General features: G+C 36.3%; 1 protein-coding gene across 1 annotated transcript in view; it reads left to right on the plus strand.

Moving 5' to 3' along the window:
• Positions 1-8,761, plus strand: part of LOC129247794 (homeobox protein aristaless) — a 49,616-nt gene extending 40,855 nt beyond the window's left edge. Inside the window, exons 3-4 of the mRNA XM_054887105.1 lie at positions 6,730-6,992; positions 7,879-8,761. Of these exons, the coding sequence (XP_054743080.1) occupies positions 6,730-6,992; positions 7,879-8,452 (837 nt within the window). The 3' untranslated portion in view covers positions 8,453-8,761. The remainder of the gene's footprint in view (positions 1-6,729; positions 6,993-7,878) is intronic.
• Positions 8,762-18,973: the final 10,212 nt, after the last annotated feature.

Here is an 18,973-nt window from a genome sequence, read left to right on the forward strand (position 1 = left end):
TAAAGCGAAATTATATTCTTAAGTGCAAGTCGGACCTAAAATTAAATCCTAGCTCCTTCTGGCGATATGTTAAATCCAGGAATTCCTGCTCAAGTATTCCTTTTGTTGTCTAATATAATGAAACTGAAGCAATTCTTCGCTAGATGTAGCTAATCTTTTTACAGATTTCGTCCACTCAAATTTTGAAGTAGACTCGAATCTGGTTCATGAATGTCAGTTAATTTTGCTTCGTTAACCTTAAAGCTTAATATTCAACAACTCAAGACATCAACAAAATCTGATGTAGATGGGCTATTTTCGTATTGTTCTAAAAAATGCTTTGCAGCTGCCTATCCAATTTTATTCATGTTCAACATGTCACTTGACCAGTGAGAGACTCCTGGAAAGTATCAACCACAAATTCAATATTCACGAGTCATTATCATTACAAATTTCTAGAGTTCCAGAGTTCATATACTCCGGAAAGTAACAACCATTAATCCAATATTCAGAAGTCATTATCATCATACATTTCTACAGTTCCAGTGTAACACATAAGGCCAGAGTATTCAAAAGTACCAATTAGAATAATATTCCTAATTATATACCAAACGCCTAATTATCCACGGTTTCAAAATCATTTGAACTTATTGTGGAAGATAAAATTTATTTTGCCGTTAATCGTTTAATCTCTGCAGATCAATATGGTTTCATAGAAGGTAGAAGAACTTTTACAAATTATGCATTATTTTCTGAATATTATATCTATAGGATTTGATTGAAAAGTAATGAGCCTTCCCGCGCGGAGCGTCTGCCAAGCGATCAATCGAAGAAGCTGGTGGGGGAAAATGATCGTTGGACCTTCCCCTTCCACTAGAAACCGGTCCCAGTTCACTGGCAACAGCGGTGCAGTCAACATCGCTCCGCGCGTGAAAGCTGTTTTAAAAGTGTGTCAGGATTTGTGGCGAAAATGCAGCGATCGTTGGAGCAACGTTACTCGATCAAATTTTGCGTAAAGCTAAACAAAACGAGTACCGAAACCATTGGGCTACTCAAGGAGGCTTACGGAGACCAATCTCTGTCCAGTGCCCAGGTAAAATGGTGGCACAAGTCGTTCAAGGAAGGCCGGGAGGACGTCGAAGACAACAGCGATCTGGAAGGCCTTCGACGACAATGCGCCGGCGCACACCGCCTTCCTCTGCACCTCTGCATTGGCCAAGAGGGGGGTTCCGGTGCTTCCCCACCCTCCTTACAGCCCAGACCTGTCCCCTCCGGACTTCTTCTTGTTCCCGCGCCCGAAAAGAAAGCTGAAGGGGAATAGTTTCGACTCCATCGAGGCGATCCAAAAAACTTTGACAGCCAAATTGAACGCGATTCTGGCGGATGAGTTCAAAAACTGTTTCCTGCAGTGGAAAAACCGCTACCAGCGGTGTATTGACGCTCAAGGGTCCTATTTTGAAGAATATTAGTTGTATAAGCCAAAAGGTTTAATAAAACTGCTTAAAAAAAATAAGGCTCATTACTTTTCAATCAAACCCTGTATGCTTATCAAAGTAAATTCAAGTTGACACTGTGTACACAGACTTTTAAAAAGTATTTGCTAAGGTTAATCACAAAAGGATTCATTCCACTCTGAATTAAGTCCAGCACATATCTTGCTTATCATTTAGGTGAACGAAAGCACACTTAGAGCCGCAAGGTCCTTGTAGTACAACATTAGAAAGGCCCTCAATTTCGCACTCTCTTTTCCTGCATACAAAGTTTAACCATTATCTTTGACCTTTTCATTTGTAGCCCATTGAAAAAATTGTGTACTAAAGATTTTCTCGCAAATATCCTTAGAAAGTACTGAAGAAATGTCTTAAATTCCATGCAACTACTAATACACTTCACTCCCATGAGTAACCCCTGCCATGAGCCCTCCATTATGCCATTTATGTAAGTGAAAAAAACGAAAAAAATTTACAATCATCAGCTCACACATTTGTATTGCCCATTCAGTTCACCCATCTCGTTTTGTTATTTCACTTTTATTGGTTTTATTTTTGGTTTTGTCATTAATTCTCGTTGTAATTACGCGCCGCCAATAGCCGACGGCGACAACTGCCAATTGCAAACCGGCGGAAACCTGCTTTTTACACGTTCACCGCCTTTACAATCAAACAGGGTGGCGACGGGCCAACGGACAACGCCTAATGGCGAACGTCTGCTACGTTGCAGTGCGTGCGTGAGTGCTCATTTGCCACTGTGTGTGTATTGTATTAATTTATTTATTGTTATGCTTGTTTGTTCGTCTGTTTGTTTGCTTGTGGTCGTTCGACTGCCTCGCTTTATTGCGTGAGCGTGCGCATGCGCGTGTCGTGGCGGACAGACTCTGTATGTAAATAGCTTTGCCTTGGCGTGTATGTAAATTCGCGCTGATTAAGCGACAAATGCCGTTGGCGATGTGCAAAATGTGTGTGAGGCTCTAAAAATGTGCATGCACGTATGGATTTGTATGTGCATGGGTGTGTGTGTGTGTGTGTGCGTGGTAAATGGGCGCGTTATTAGCGTTTTAAGTGGTTTTAAAAAGATGAGCTCGTTGGTCAATTAAATAAAAAGCCATGCTGACTTTAGCAAAGAGTCGTATATTTGACACCTTGAGATGAGCGCAGGAAATGGAGTAAAAAAAGCGCGAAAAGGTGTTACAGTCGTATACACCACTAAATGACGGTGCTGAGTGCAAATGGTGAGTGTGCGATTATGGAGCGAAAAATGTGTGTCTCAACTGGATTATTGGCTGATTTATGGGGGCAAACTTACACATTTTTATTTATTTGTAATTTTTAACAATCAGAATGTTAAGTATCGTTACTTACATGCATACAAATGTGAATGAATTTTTTTTAGTATATATACGGCTGGGGAATAAGTTAATAGCATTTCTATAATATTTTTTTTATTTTATAAAGATTTCGCTGCTGTTTGGCAAAAATTAAGTATTCATTCAATAAAATCGTTTCTGCTCTACAAAACCATGTTAATTATATTTTCGAGTTATTTAATTATCTATTAGTTTTGAGGCTTAGAAATGGAGTACCCACGAGGCAAAAATCAATATTTTCGTCAACTGCTCCTCTTTGCCTGTCACCGAGGTCAAAAAGCTGCCGAAACAGACCGGGGCATTTACAACTTGTATAGAGAAGGTGTCATAGGCGAGTTTACAGCACGGAAAAGGTTTGCATAGTTCAAAAATGACGACTTTGACGTAGATGACACGTCCCACAGCGGAAGTCCTTCTCAATTTTATGAAGAGCGTGTCAAATCACCTTTGAAGGCGAACGGTCGCCAAACTTTGATCATAAAACCATTCACAATCACCTTCATTCAATGGCATTTCGAGAAGTTAGGAGCCTAGGTGGATCACGAGCTCAACGAAAAAAACAAAGAAAATCTTCGGAAAAAACGCTACGAACTTATTCCCCAACCTAATTAATATATACAGGGTCTTTACAAAGTAGATTCATTTTTTAAGGGGTTAGGGGCAGTCAGAATTTTCAAAATTGGATGTTTTTTAATTTTTTTAAAGTATAACATCTTAAAAATATTATGTGAAAATTTGAAGTAAATCCGTCAAATACTTTTCGAGTTATTCAACAATTAACAAAGGACGCTCGGGCGCTCCGGAGCGTTCCAGCAAAACTAGTGATCACTGTAACTTAAAAATCGCTTGGTAGATTTCAATAAAATTTATACTGCTTTTGATAACCCTAAAAAATTCGTGCCTGAAAGATTTTTTTCAAATATTTCGATTTTTTTTTTACAAATAATTCTCGGTTTTTTTCTCGAAAATCTGAATAATATTTCCTGAGGCGTTAATTTAAAAAAAAAATCTTCGATCAGGCACTCGATTATTTAAACTAAATAAAAAAATTTCTCCTGTCCGATTCATTTTAGATGAATCTCCAAGGACTTGTAATGATCACCGCAAGGGACTTCTGGAGAAACGGGCTCTACACAAGCAGCGATAACTTTTACAAGTATTAATTTTTTTGAAATTTTGCTAAAGTCAAAACGAAACTTGATGAATTAATGCTACTTTTTTATTTTTGTACAATAAAGCAATTGACTAGCAAAAAAAATTATTGAATGCATCATTTCTTCGGCCCTCTGACTACCCCTAACGCCTTTAAATACATACGAGCTTATTACGTTTATACTGAAATATGTAGCTGAAAGCACACAACTTTTAATTTAATGAATAATAAATGATTTCGATTTCTGGTGAAATTTTCCATTATACATATATTCGATGCTATATCCCGCTTATTTCGCGTGGGCTGCTCTTTCCTTCAAAGATTCGATTGCTCCCAGCTTTATTCACATAAATTCTATCTTTGAGATGAGCGCACCGAAAATAGTTCAAGAGCGTTGAATGAAAAATTATTTGCGAGTGAATTGCAACAAAGTTTCGTCAAAATATTTTTACTTATTTAGTGTGATTCTTGAGCGAAATCGAACCTATTTTAGTAAATTGTGCATTGTGTATTGCTCACGTGGTTGTTGTTGTTGTTATTATTATTGTTGTAGCAGATCATCCTAGTTTGGTCTCTAGTCGACCTTTGGATAGCAAAGGACCTGCTTTAGTTACAGAACACATTTTTATTTTTTTCCTTGTTTCACTCCGTTTGGAAGCACAGGGCCTCGGCAAGACTCTTCCTGCTTCCGGCTGTTGTTTTTGCGCCGTCCTACGTACCATCACCATCTACTACCTCACACAACATTGACCTTCTTCAAGAATTCTTTGACCGACCGCGACCTCAGTGGGCTGCCGGTTCCAGTCCAGTGCCATTCTGCGTTTGCTTTGTCACAGGATGGGTCACGCATTCATTTATTGAATTTCCTACAGATGATGCAAAGGCAAAAATACTCATTGATACAGAACAAATACCAATCTATTATTTTTACTCTTCTTGGGACGAAATACATCAAGTGTATCCGCCTAAAAATTTCATGAAATTTTGCGCAGAACCTTTTTATACAGTAGCATAAATTATGCAAATAAGAGTAAGAAATATTAAGTGGCTGCCTTTCAAAATTGGCGATCAATATTTTTGTTTTTTTTTTTGTAAAAGTCTTGCTTCCTGAATTGACGCGCCCAGGCCAACTTGTGGCGTTCAGCGAAGTGGTTCATTCTTGGCTGAATGGCTACGTCAATAAGCAAAATTGCCGCACTTGGGCTGAAAAGCAAACAGAAGCCATTCAAGAACAGCCATTACTTCCCGTGAAAACAACAGTCTGGTGCAGGCTATGGGCTGGAGGAATCATCGGCCCATATTTCTTCAAAAACGAGGTTGGCGCCAACGTAGCAGTGAATGGTGAACGCTATCGTGTCATGCTAAACGACTTTTTGATATCAGAAATTGAAGCCCGCGATCTCCACAACATTTGGTTCCAAGAATCCAACAAGACGGCGCTACTTTCCATACAACCAGACAGCCATTCAGCCCGTGAAACAATGGATTTAATGCATTGTCGTTTCGATGAGTACATTACCTTTTGTCTCGGACTAGTAGATTGACCCGCAAGATTGTTTGATATCACACCTTTGGACTTTTATTTGTGGGGGATGAGAAGTCTAAATGCTTTGTGGATAAATCAGCTCCACTTAAAGCATTGGAAGCCAACATCACTAAAGTTGTTCACGTCATACCGACCGAAGTCCTCCAGTGAGTCATTCAAAATTGGTATTTACGGATGGCCGAATTTCGACGCAGCTGCAAGCATCATTTGAAAAGGATTATCTTGAAAAAATAAATGTCATGAGTGGTTCTACACAAAAATAATAAAGATTGTCCAATAAATTTGAATTTCCGTTGATTTATTTCAATTTAAAATGGGATACCTCCAAATTGATCACCCTTTATATTCATAGTACTATACAAATTAAAATATGCTACTTCGTTTAAATACATGGAAATGACCAAAATCAATACCTACTGATTCCATGCGATAGTTTTAAAACCAAAGTAATGGAGACCACATTTTTGTTTTTTTTCCATCACCTGTCAATTGCTTGCAAATTTAATTTTCATCAGAAAATCATGCACGTAAAACTCTTCTCGTACCACCTCCCTCCCTCCTCAAGTGCTAATAAACCTAAACATTCCCCTATTTTAGTTCGCCTGCCTTGCAATTGAAGTCTGAAATTGTTTCGTTCAAAACTAATTAATTGGGCGTGCACTGGTTCGCTCCACCACGCCCACATGTTTGCTTTACTTGGCTACCGCCTGCCTACATATCGACACGCTGCCACTGTGCACATGCGGCGCAACCTCGCTCGCTCAGCACAGGAGCGCTCTACTAATAAATGTTGGCAAAGATGTTGAATTAATTAAAACGATTCCAGGCAAATTGCAACACGACACTGAACACAAACACAAATGTGACCGCATGTGTGTTTGTGTGTGCATTTGAAAACCCCTGCCCTCGCCCGTTCGGTCGGTATCTCGTTACAAAACGCTTGTGCTGTCATATCTCAATGCCTTGGGCGCAACGCCCACTCGCGTAACTCCCGTGCTGTGGAATACCTGCAGGAAGTGGGTGTGGCACTTCCCTATTGCACTTTAATTTTTTAAATCAACTTTGGATTTCATTAATTAAAATTGCGCATTTTTCATTCCTCTATTTGAGTGCAATTTATTTATCATATTTTTTCTTGTCTTGTTTTTGTTGCTTTCATTCGCTTACTTCTACTTGTTGCCATTTCAGGTTTGGTTTCAGAATCGCCGCGCCAAGTGGCGCAAGCAGGAGAAGGTCGGACCGCAATCACATCCGTACAACCCGTATTTGCCTAGTGGGCCGGGCGCCATGCAAGCCGTCGTTGGTCCGACATTGCCGCCAAATCCATTCACGCACCTGGGCTTCAGTTTGCGCAAACCGTTTGATTCGCCCGCAAATTTGGCCGCCTTCCGGTATCCACATCTGTCGGCGGCGCCTATGCTGCCATCTGGATTTTACAACCAATTTCAAAGGTAAGGGATTATACTCGTAAAGGGAAAATAGCTCATATTTACAAAGCAATAGATTTTAGAAGTCAAATAAAATATAATTTTAGTAGAAATATGTATACTAATGTGGGTGTATTTAATGTAATAAGAAATAGCTGAAGATTTAGAGAATTTTCAGCTGAAATTTGTATTATAACACATTGACTAAAAACAAGTCCCGGGCCTAACAAAGAAAACACGTTTTTTTTGTTAAAAGTTAACTTTACCCATTAACGTAATTTCTATCAATAACAACGCAATAATTTCATCGCCACTCTAACATTTCAATACCACTTTTTTTCTTAAGAACTTATCTTTTGCCTCAAAATGGGCCTCAGTTTCAAGGGTAATCTCTTCATTCGAGGGAAATTTCTTACTGGCGAGCATTTTTTAAGTATGCCAACGAGTAGTCGCTGAGAGTAAAATCTGGCGAACACCATTTTCCCCCTACAACAAAAAACAAATAACGCAGAATTTTTTAAATCTGCATTTCAACAATCGTCGTATGCATTTTTCAGCACAGTAATTGAATTCTTTTTCGAGATTTGCTTCACCACGGCAAAAACTATTTAGTTGCTTTATAAATAACAGGCATAAAGAACAAAAAAAGCTGTACTAGTTGCCAGTCAATCTACAGTGGGTCCAAAAAACGCCCTTATTAACACCAAATATATGGAAACCAATTTAATAATTATTTTCACATTCGGAAATCGTGTCAAAAAAAATTTTTTTTTTTTAGGGAAATCTCCTTCACATACATTCATATACTTCAGCTGAAGATTTTTTCCCCTTGGTCTTTAATATTTTCTCTATTTCTCTCTCAAAATGTTTTTAAATGTAAATATCACTCGTTCACTTCTAAATATTTCAGAGCTCCTCCACACCTTTTGCCCAGCATGGCCAGCATGTACTCGCCGGCCACGTCCTTCCAAACGCTACTGGCCAATATGACCGCCGTGCCCCGCCCACCGCCGGTATCGGCACAACTTACCGTCGCCGCTGCCAAACCGCCAATGCTCATTTCATCGCCCGAGCTACACTCACCCAATCACCTCATTGCCTCACCACCAATTTCACCTTCGGCCATGACAATACAATCGATGGTACCACCACCGCAACTGCCGCCCCCACCACCAGTGGCACATTCCCATGCGCAGCAGCAACAGCAACAGACTCAATCGGCACCCGTGGTCAGCATGTCAATGATGCATCAGGCTGTGCCGCAACAGCCGCCGCCATCAGCACCCCCAAGTCACTCACAATCGCCACTGCAGCTGGCACACTCACCACAACATCAGTCGTCATCATCGACGGTGCCACGTACTGCAACGCCACCAGAAGATCGTCGCACTTCCTCGATTGCTGCATTGCGGCTGAAGGCGCGCGAACATGAGCTCAAGTTGGAATTGTTGCGTCAAAATGGGCATGGCGATGTGCTGAGCTAGTTGACGCTGCAGGTGCTGCTTGTGAGGAGCTGTCCTCGCAAGGTTTCAAGAACGGGCATGGCTGAAAGCGATTCGGAATTCGTAAAAATAAAGACGAGAGGGAGAAGGGGAAGTATCACTTAAACCAGTGCAAATGCTAAGCAATTTCCAGTATAGTGGATTGAAAATGTATTATTATAAAAATAAAATTATTGGTATTTGATGAATTACAAGCTACCAATTATTCAGTCGACAGTTTTGTAACAGAATAAAAGATTTTAAATTATTTCTATAAATTATTATAAATATGTGCGACGAATGTACGCTCTGCAGTGCACTCAATGAACCAGTTTTGACTCCGTTGTATATGAAAAATATTACTGTAATATTCCATTAGACTTTTATCAAATTTATTTAGTATTTTAATTTTGAATTTTATGGAAAAATGTAAATGTAACTTTAGCATAATAAAGTGTTTGTGATATTCACAAAGTATATTTAAATATTTAAATCAAAATAAAGGAACTCAATTTAATAGGAGGCATTCGAGAGCTCGGAACAAAAATGGTAGAATTTTTGAAAGACTTGTTTTCTATTTAAGGAAATAATGATGTTTAAAGGAATGATCGTTCGGTGCACGTAAAATATGGGAGAAATATTTGAAAGCAAAAAAAAAAATTATATAAAATACTCAAATTGACGCAACATAGAAGGGTCGGTCTTCGCTGACTTCATTCAAATGCTTCATGGAATGATATTTGCAAATGATTTTTCCATTCTGAAAGCAATTCAAGGCTTTCCGTAATTACAAATTTTGCTACTAAACTTTAAAGTATGAAAATGCATATAAGAATTATACAAAATGAAATCGGCAAAAAATACCTAAAACTGTTTGAAAAACTGAAAACCTTTGACTTCTCGCAAAACTGTGCATTAATTAAAATTCAAGCAAACCGAATTTCAGAAAACTAAAGACTAAAAACTACATCACAAACAAATTTACAATTAAACACTTATAAAGCGGTTAAGGAAAAAAATTAAAAATGTATGGGCAGTCTGTCTTAAGTACAAATTGTAGTATGAATTTGGATATCAATTTGTGTGAATACAAATATGAAGATTAATGTGAATGCAGTGGCAGGCCGGTGTGATTGAGAATATGAATTTGAATATTAATGTTAATGTCAATATTAAAGCGAATATGAAAATGAATATAAAAATGAATAATAAGATGAATATGAATACAAAAATGAAATGAAAATGAAAAATGAAAAATGAATATGAATATGAATATGAATATGAATATAAAAATGAATATGAAAATAAATATGAATATGAATATGAATATGAATATGAATATGAATATGAATATGAATATGAATATGAATATGAATATGAATATGAATATGAATATGAATATGAATATGAATATTAATATGAATATGAATATGAATATGAATATGAATATGAATATGAATATGAATATGAATATGAATATGAATATGAATATGAATATGAATATGAATATGAATATGAATATGAATATTAATATGAATATGAATATGAATATGAATATGAATATTAATATGAATATGAAAAAGAACCTAAACGTGAAAATGGAAGTGATGAAGAATATGAATAGGAAAATGAAAGTGGATATGAATATGAAAGTGAACTCACCATCAACCACAACACAACATTAAAAATAATATTGACATGAAAAGGAACTCATGAAATGTCAATTCATGTATCACGCAAATTTAACCTTTTTCACTCTGTTTTAAGGAATATATTTTATTCCATTTTTATATATTCATTTTAATATTTTTATTTTACTTTATTTATTACAATGTATATTAGTTTTATTTTTTTTTTACATTTATTTCTTTGCTTTTATTTTGATTTCTATTCATTTCAATTCAATTTATTCTATTAAAAATAATTTTGTCTTGTTTTAATTTTTGATTTATTAAATTTTAATTTTTATATTTCTTTTTATTTCATTTCTATTTATTTTATTGCATATTTTTATTTTTCTTCAGTTATTTTATTTTTATATTGTTTATTTAATTGTATTTTTATTTTTACCTTATTTTACGTCCTTTATTTATTATGTAAATACATTTTTAGAGCAATTTTGTTGTTTTTTACTTAATTAATTTTTCGTTTTATTTTCTTTTCTTTCTTTTCTTTTACTTAATTTAATTTTTCGTTTTATTTTCTTTATTTATTTTGTTTTGTTTTATTTTTAATTTATCTTATTTGGTTTCTATTTATTTTATTGCAGTTTGGTTTTTATATTTTTTTAAATTTATTATTTGTATTATTAACCTCGTTGTATTATTATTCTTTATTCTTTGTTTTTACTTTATTTCACCTTATTTTAGTATAATTTTTTTATGTTATTTTATTTTATTTAATTATTGTTTGTTTTTATTCAAAATCCTATTCTTTGGGGGGCACTTACACAACTTGGCGGCAGCTTTGCTGCAAGTCAAATGTTTACACTGTTTTAATAAATTCTTATACTATCGTACTCAATTTGGTTGGTTGGTTTAAGGGTGACCCCGCATCGGAGTACCACATAGACCGCAAGTTGGGTCCGTTGTGTTGCCCTAGAGCTCATTATTTTAAATGATTTCCCCACCTAACCGAGATTTTTTATTGTAGATTTTGATCAAAGATATTAATTCGTTTCGAAAATTTGATGAGAGATTCGATTTTCAGGTCCGAGAGTACTGAAAGATTGTCAATTGTTGGAGAGCCTAGAAGAGCGAGTCGACTTCTGGCTAGACCCGGACAACTGCACAGCAAATGTCTACTCGATACTTCCTCATCTTCGTCCTCGCAGTATCTGCACAGGTCGTTCTGAGGAACCCCGAGCCGACGTGCGTGAGTGCCCAAAAGGCAGTGGCCGGTGATAAGAGATGTTATATGCCTTAGTTCGTGTTTCGAAAGACTTATAAGGGTTTTTGTCTGTTTCAGATTGTAGGATGGCCAGATTTGTCTGGTCGTAACGCAAGTAGTTTCCACTCGCCACCTCCGATCAGCAATGCTGTGAAATTCTCGATCGATGAGCATTTTACATGTTGAGAGCGGAATGTGGATTGTGGGTAGGTCACTAACATTTGATTGCGCAGCTCCAGCTCTTGCGAGCTCATCAGCTTTGCAGTTGCCTTCGAATCCACTGTGACCCGGTATCCAGATAACTTGGACAGAATTCTGAACACTTATCTCGTTAAGAGATAAGAGACAGGATCGAACCACATCTGAGTGGGTATAAGAGGAGCTGAGTGCTCGAACGGCCGCTTGACTGTCGGTGAAAAAGCGGATATCCTCTAGTGATATTCTATTTTCTAAGAGATTTTTCGCAGCATACCAGATAGCGCATACTTCCGCTTGGAATACGCTACAGTAGTCGGGTAATCTAAATGATAGATTGATGTGAGGGGATTTGGAAAAGATTCCAAATCCCACTCAATTTACTGAAGGAAATTTCTTATGATGTGGGAAGAATTCAGCAGAGCCGCTTTTTGATGGTCATTGATAAGGAGCTTCTCCAATTTGAGCTTCTTGAGGCCTTCCGTCAGATTTACGTGAACGAGTCCGTGAGCCGATATGATCAGTGGCAATATGAAGACCTTTCTGAGTTTCCACTGCCGCTTGATGTCAATCACCAAATCGGAGTATTTGCTGATTTTCTCTGTGTACGTTTTATGAATATTTTTATTCGAGGGGACACCAATGTCTATGACAAACACAGTGTTGTCATTTTTATTTACCACAAATATGTCAGGTCTATTATGAGTTCTTGTGGTATTCGTAAGGATTGTTCTGTCATAATAAAGAAGCATGTCCTTATCTTCAAGCACTGGTTCTGGAACATATCTGTAATAGGGTGTCTTCTCACGGTGAAAATCGTACATTTGAGCAAGTCGTAGGTGTATAACTTTTGCAACATCGTTGTGCCGTTTAAGGTAGAAGGAGTTTGTTAATAGCGTTGGTTTTTCAACCAACCAACCAACACCCAGCTAAAACATGGTTTAGAGTTTCGCCGTGGTCGCCACATCTACGACATATGTCTGCCGGAGCATTGGGCTCCCTGATGACGTACCCTACATAATTTCGCGTGGGTACTACTCCATCTTACAACGCAAATATAGCACTTTCTGTTTCCGCGAAAATTTCTTTATTGATTAGCCATAAGTGCGACAGTTTCGCGTCGACATGCGGGCTTTTCAATTCGTTGTTATATACGCCAGGTATGGGCATTCGTGACCATTATTCAACTTTGTCCATTTTTGTTGTAGTATTCCTGCTGTTAAACTCGTGCATCATTCTAAGAGGTGTAAATTTATCATCAGCTGCATAGACGGCGTGGTGAAGTACGGAGTTTCCGGCCTTTCCATAGAAGTAATTTCTAAGTTTCAGGATCAGCTTGTCGTGCAGTGCTCCCACGTCAATTGCACCTCTACCTCCTTCTTTCCTAGGCCGTGCAAATCTCAACACAGAGCTTTTAGGATGATGACATTTATGTTTAGTCATTATTGTCCGCACCATGCGTTCCAAGTTGTTCAGTTCAGTTGTTGCCCAAAATACTATGCCAAAACTATAAGAAATTACAGGTATTGCAAATGAGTTGATAGCTCTGATCTGGTTACTGCCATTCAGGTTTGTTTTACAAAGTACGTGGAGGCGTCTTTTGTACTCGGCTATAAGCTTTTTTCAAATTTGCATTGTTTCAACATTGTTGTTTTGTAATACACCAAGGTACTTATAAACTTATTTTATTTAAATTTTTTAATTCCTTTTATTAGGTTTCTACATATTTATTTTTGTAGATTTTTGATTTTAATTGATTTAATTAAATTTTTTTTATTATCGTTCCTTCTTTTATTATCATTATTATTTTTATTATTATTCTATTTTTTTGGTATTTATTTTTTTATTTCATCCTATTTTATATCTATTTATTTTACTGCATTTCATTTAATATTAATTTTTTGTTTTATTTTAATTTATTTTATTTAATTTTTATTCTTTTTTTATACGTTTTATATAAATTTCATTTAATTTCTTAGTATAATTTATTTAAATTATTATTTTTTATTTAGTTTTGTTTATATTTTTTATATTCATTTAATTAAATTTGGCCAATTTTTTTTCTATTATTTTTCCCTTAATTTTATATCCTTCATATATTATATGTCTTATATAAATTTCATTTTACTATAATTTATTTTATCATTTTTCCCCCCTTTTTTTATTTTTTTTTTATAATTTTTATAAATTTATTTAATTTAATTTATTTATTTTCGTATTATTTATTTTTAATCTTGTATTTATACTTTCCTTTACTTCCTTTACATATTAAACGCGCATGTACCTTTCAGTCACAGTCATCTCTCTTCACCGTCATAATAGCACACAATTATTTTTTGTGCCCATTTAGCTAATTTAAGCGAAATGCTAAAAAGTTGCGAATTTTTCCCATTTACGAACGATGGGCGTTTTTGTAATTAATACCAACTCAAGTCACATTTTAATTAACTGGACACAATCAATCTCCAGTGGGTATGCGAACTGAACGTTGAACACCAACAACGGCCATTCACGGGAGCAAAGACATCAACGGATGCGGGTATCACTGGAACAAGCCTGCATACACATATCAATTTATGAATGTTTGTATGGATTCTTATGAATGCATAAAATAACTCGCTTACCTACTTTGTAGTTGTAGCGGTCATTGGCAACAATTTTATGCTTAGTTACTAATTAGTCAGCAACAAATCAACGCAACAACAAGAGGTAGACAACCGAATAAAAATATTGGTGGGATACAAAAAATGCAGTAAAAGTAATAGCGGCATCAGCGGCAACTACAACAATAACAAAGTTCATAATCATTAATACCTAAACCAATGAATAACCACTTTAACCGCTCATTGTGCGGGTAAACCTCTGCCAAACTTGACTCATTCATCAAAAAACAGGCGGACTGGTATGCCGGTCATACCACGAGTAAGTGCATTTGATGGACCATGGATCTGACAGTCGGCAGACCTACCAACTGATCAACAAAAAAACAACCAGTCAAACAGGCAAATGCACAGTCACTCATCGACCTAACTATTCGCAGCGGAAGGTAGTCAGTCAGTCAGTCAGTTAGTCAGTGAGTACTCAACTGCTACTCCACGCCAAGGTGGTAAGGGCGTGTCGAGCAGATTTCTGCTTACAGTAGTGAATTTTGTTGCTGTTTTTTGTTTTTTAATTTTCAGTTATCTCAGTAACTGACTGGCGCAGTAGAGAGTCCAGAAAAGCAATTAATAAAAATGTAAATTCAATTAAATTTATATGACAGCCAGCTGTCAGGAGGCTTCAAATTAAAAATTACTTATATTATGATAAACAAAAGGAAGCACAACGGTGCAACAAGCAGACAATCAGGCAACGAGGAAGTCAGGCGTTGGATCGCATAAAACGAAATTTTTTACTGTGGTTGGTATTCTGGCTCTTCCCAATTTTCTCCTTTGCTCACTGTTACTTATAACGCGAGCATGAATCCCACATGTTATTGAATAAGCCAAGTGATTGTGACGATAATACAAGAAATCAGCGGTAATAAAAGTGTCTTTAGCAATACAGGCAGAGTATTATGGAAAATACTACAGAAAGCTTAAAAAAAACTTCACATGTGCCTCTATCAATCGAACCTAACATAAGTCAGCCAACTCAATTGAATGATTTGAATATTTGCGAAGTGGCAATTTGCAAAACTTTCAGTTGGAATCCCCTAGCAATACTCGGAACTTTCAAATCAACTTATAACTACGCAGTATTTGTATGCAGCGAGACACTTTCTGTCCACTTTTGTCGCCTGACACATTGGGTAAACTTGGTCTCACTAAATAAGTACAAACTACAGATGTTTCCGTGACAAAATTCGTACAGATACAGATTGGCATGGTTATGAACATTTGAAGCCTCCTTCTTTGAATGTATTATCCATTTAAGTTGAGTGCAAAGCCCGAAACTTACTCATAGGACAATTGGGGGAGCCTTTGAGTTTTATACACGAATCGATACCAGCTACGTTTCTCATTCCCCACCTTTTATACCAAAGAGACCGAACTTTTTATAAATAAAAAGAACTTTCACTCCCATTTAATGAAAATTTTTGAGTTCGATGTATGCAGCAGCATTGCTATAAATACGAAAAAGTATATAACTTGAATTTGAACAACTTTTGCTTCAAAGCACTTGAAACTGTTGGCACATCACTTCACACACAATTTCAAGACATTAATCGGATGAGGAAACGCTTAGTCGTCAGAGTGGTTTGTCCTCAAAAAACATTGAAAAAACGCCTGCTTTAATTAAAAATAATAAAATATAGCCATTCCGCAAACCAAGATTTTTGACGGCTGGAAATGGCAAACTGTGTTGTCATTTCTGTTCAGTAAGGTTTAGTTGAGGACTTCATAAGGTCTACCCTAAGAAGACGTTGGTCTAGTTGTACTACTGCAGAGTAACCAAATGCTTTGTCAAAGAACCATACATGAAATTAGCGACTTGACTCCTAAAACTTATGTAATAGGAACAGTCTAAGAGTACTGGTTGGTGTAATCACAAGGCACAACGCCTGTGGTCAGCATATGGCTACCATAGGAATCATTAGCCTTCCTATCTTGAGAATGAGGAAACTGCAGAGCATTTTCTCTGTAGCTGTCCGGTGTTTTCTAGAATCAGACGTAGGCTGTTGGGGTGCGATGTACTGAGTATGGATAAAGTTCATACTCTTCCGAGTCTCTAAAGATTCATCAATGAGTCCAAAGGAGTTGCGGAGGAGCGACCACGAACCAATTTTTCCGTCTTATCATTGATACTATTCATATCTAACTTGAATCACTATTCTTTCTACTGTAAGCTATTCGGGTGTAGTACAATGGCCTTCCCTTCACAAATCTAATCTAATCCAAAGGCTCGGCAAATCATCATACATCATTTAACGTCAGAGCAATGCTTCCAAATGGTAGAAATTTACTCTGAAAGAAATAAGTATCATCACGAAGTTCACAGAGGGAAGTATTTAAAAAAACGCCGAAATATTGTCCTTCGACTACGTGCAAAATTTTTCATGAAGATCTTGGCTTACGAAATACAGCCTATGAAATACAGCTCGTGCAGGAATTGAAGCCAAATTAACATTTTTGCTTATTGATCTCATTAAGATTTATTGAAAAAAGTTCTCGAAAATTGTACTTATCGAACGTACATGGCCCGTTACTCGTTACCGTGGCGAACATAACCGGATACAATATTCAAAAAACAATTTTCACGAAATGATCTACCAGATTATAATAAAAAAATGTTCCAAAAATATTTCTGTTTTGCTTTATCATTTTAAGTTCTCATAAAAAAACTGCCGATATTTTCTATTCCCGAAACTACATTTGGTGATGAAAGGAAAGGCATTCAAACCATTACAACTAGTCATTTCTCGTTACCTGTACTTGCAAGTAAATACTCGATACTTTTTTCACAAAGCAAGAAGTTTTTCAGTTTTGTGGCTGGGTCATGTCATCCGAATGTCTTTTATTATTATTACTATTTTTTTTTTTTTTTATGATCACTTTTCTTGTAATTTGTAATTGTAATTGATTTGTAAAGTTAAGATTTTGCAATGCCTCCAATATCTCAGGCATGGGAAAATTCGAAAATGTTGATTTCTACAAATTTGCCTCAGATGAAGTATTTTAATAAAGGGTGAAGTATTCTAATGCTTGCGACAGACTTTTCTTGAGAGTAGGAAATATAATTACACAGAGAAGGCATCGCCTATATCAGACAATGATTTAAAAAAATAGCTTTTTTTGTACCTCAGCTAATGAAGACGATTTTTTGCTTCGTACATGAGTGGGGAATGTTTATTCTACTACAACAACAACATCGATATCAAGGGATTTCGAATTATCACTAGCTGTGACCACCGTCCTAAAGAACATTTTTCGAGAGGATGTTGATGGTTTATTTGATATCTTCGAAAATCATACAAAAGACGAATTGATTAATAAAACTAAAATATTTATCACCAAACATATGATAGTTTCTATTTGTAAAAGATACATTATTCCTTTTAATAGAAGTTCTACGTATTTCCCTCCACAGATGAAGGGCCATAGGTACAGCCGAATGTGCAAGGCTTGCACTCAGTAAAGAATTGCTGCTGTTATCAAAGCAAACGGTGGACGTACTAAATATAATATAAATATATTAAAGAGTTTATCACTAATTCCTTTTATTTGTACTGATTTATTAATAAAATAGCATTACTTCACTTTTTAAAATGAAAAATTCAGTAGTTAATGGGCTGCCTAATACTTTGGCCCAAGGGTGTATTCGATCGATTGATGAAACTTATTTAAATCAAACTCGAAGAAAATTTACGTAAAAGGCTGACTTTAAACTTTGACCCCCAGCTATACTTTGTAAATTTACGATGGAACTTCCTAGATAGCTTTTGCATTTTACTGATCGCATACCTTCGCCGCAGCTTGCGAACTGTTTAGATTTGCAGTGCAAAAGACAACTAATAAATTCATTTTAACAACTGGCTACCGCTAACTGCTTACTTTAATTTCGGGACCACAAGCTGTGAATTTTAATTTGTTAAGCAGCATCTGCTATGCAGGTAGAACACAAATATGGCCACAAGAAAATACAGCAGTAAGTAAGATTCTCCGATATATTTATGAGGCTTACCTGATGCGTTCTCAGATTTACGACACAAATCATACAAAAAGTGGATAAATAAAAATAACGTAAGTACAACTGCAAGAAAAGTTTTTGGGTCCGTGAATGTCTTGCTCCATTTGGTCTTTCAAATGTAGAGGCACGTTCAGTGGCACCAACAATAGGTATCCCATCGAATACTTTGAAGACTGAAGAAGATATCACCCGCCTTTGGTGAATGTTTATGGGCAGAATTTGAGCTAATATAGTAAAGCAGTAATTAAGGTTGATGATTTGAAAAATTCATTGCTGGGCTTAATTCAAGCAGGTGACATAAATAAATTGTAAGAATCTAAAAACATGTACCTCTTACTTAATCTTGGAACTCGCTGATAATACGCCTAATATTAGTTGAGGAACTTTTTCCCCTTTCCTTTCAGTCGCATTTGAGTACTTTGATATAATAATAAACTCATGCGAGTACACACCCCGAAGTGGCTTCCCTCAAACTCCAGAGAGGACTTGATAAAATAAGTCAATGGCTGAAAGACTGGAAAGACTGACCCAACCGTTAAATTCAATAATGTAATTATTCCCCGAAATAAACGCATATTTTTACCAAGCCCAAAGCACTCGGTATTAAATTCCGAAACCTAAGTTGGTTACTTAATCTCAAGCTCTTACTCTACTCAGCCATCTTAAAACCAATATGAACCTATGGCATATCACCCTGGCGCAATGCAGCTAACTTTAACATAATCTAAATCACTCCAAATCACAGAAATAACTCTCGATCACATTTTCGTA

Source organism: Anastrepha obliqua, chromosome 5, assembly GCF_027943255.1.
Source record: "Anastrepha obliqua isolate idAnaObli1 chromosome 5, idAnaObli1_1.0, whole genome shotgun sequence".
Taxonomy (NCBI): Eukaryota; Metazoa; Arthropoda; class Insecta; order Diptera; family Tephritidae; genus Anastrepha; species Anastrepha obliqua.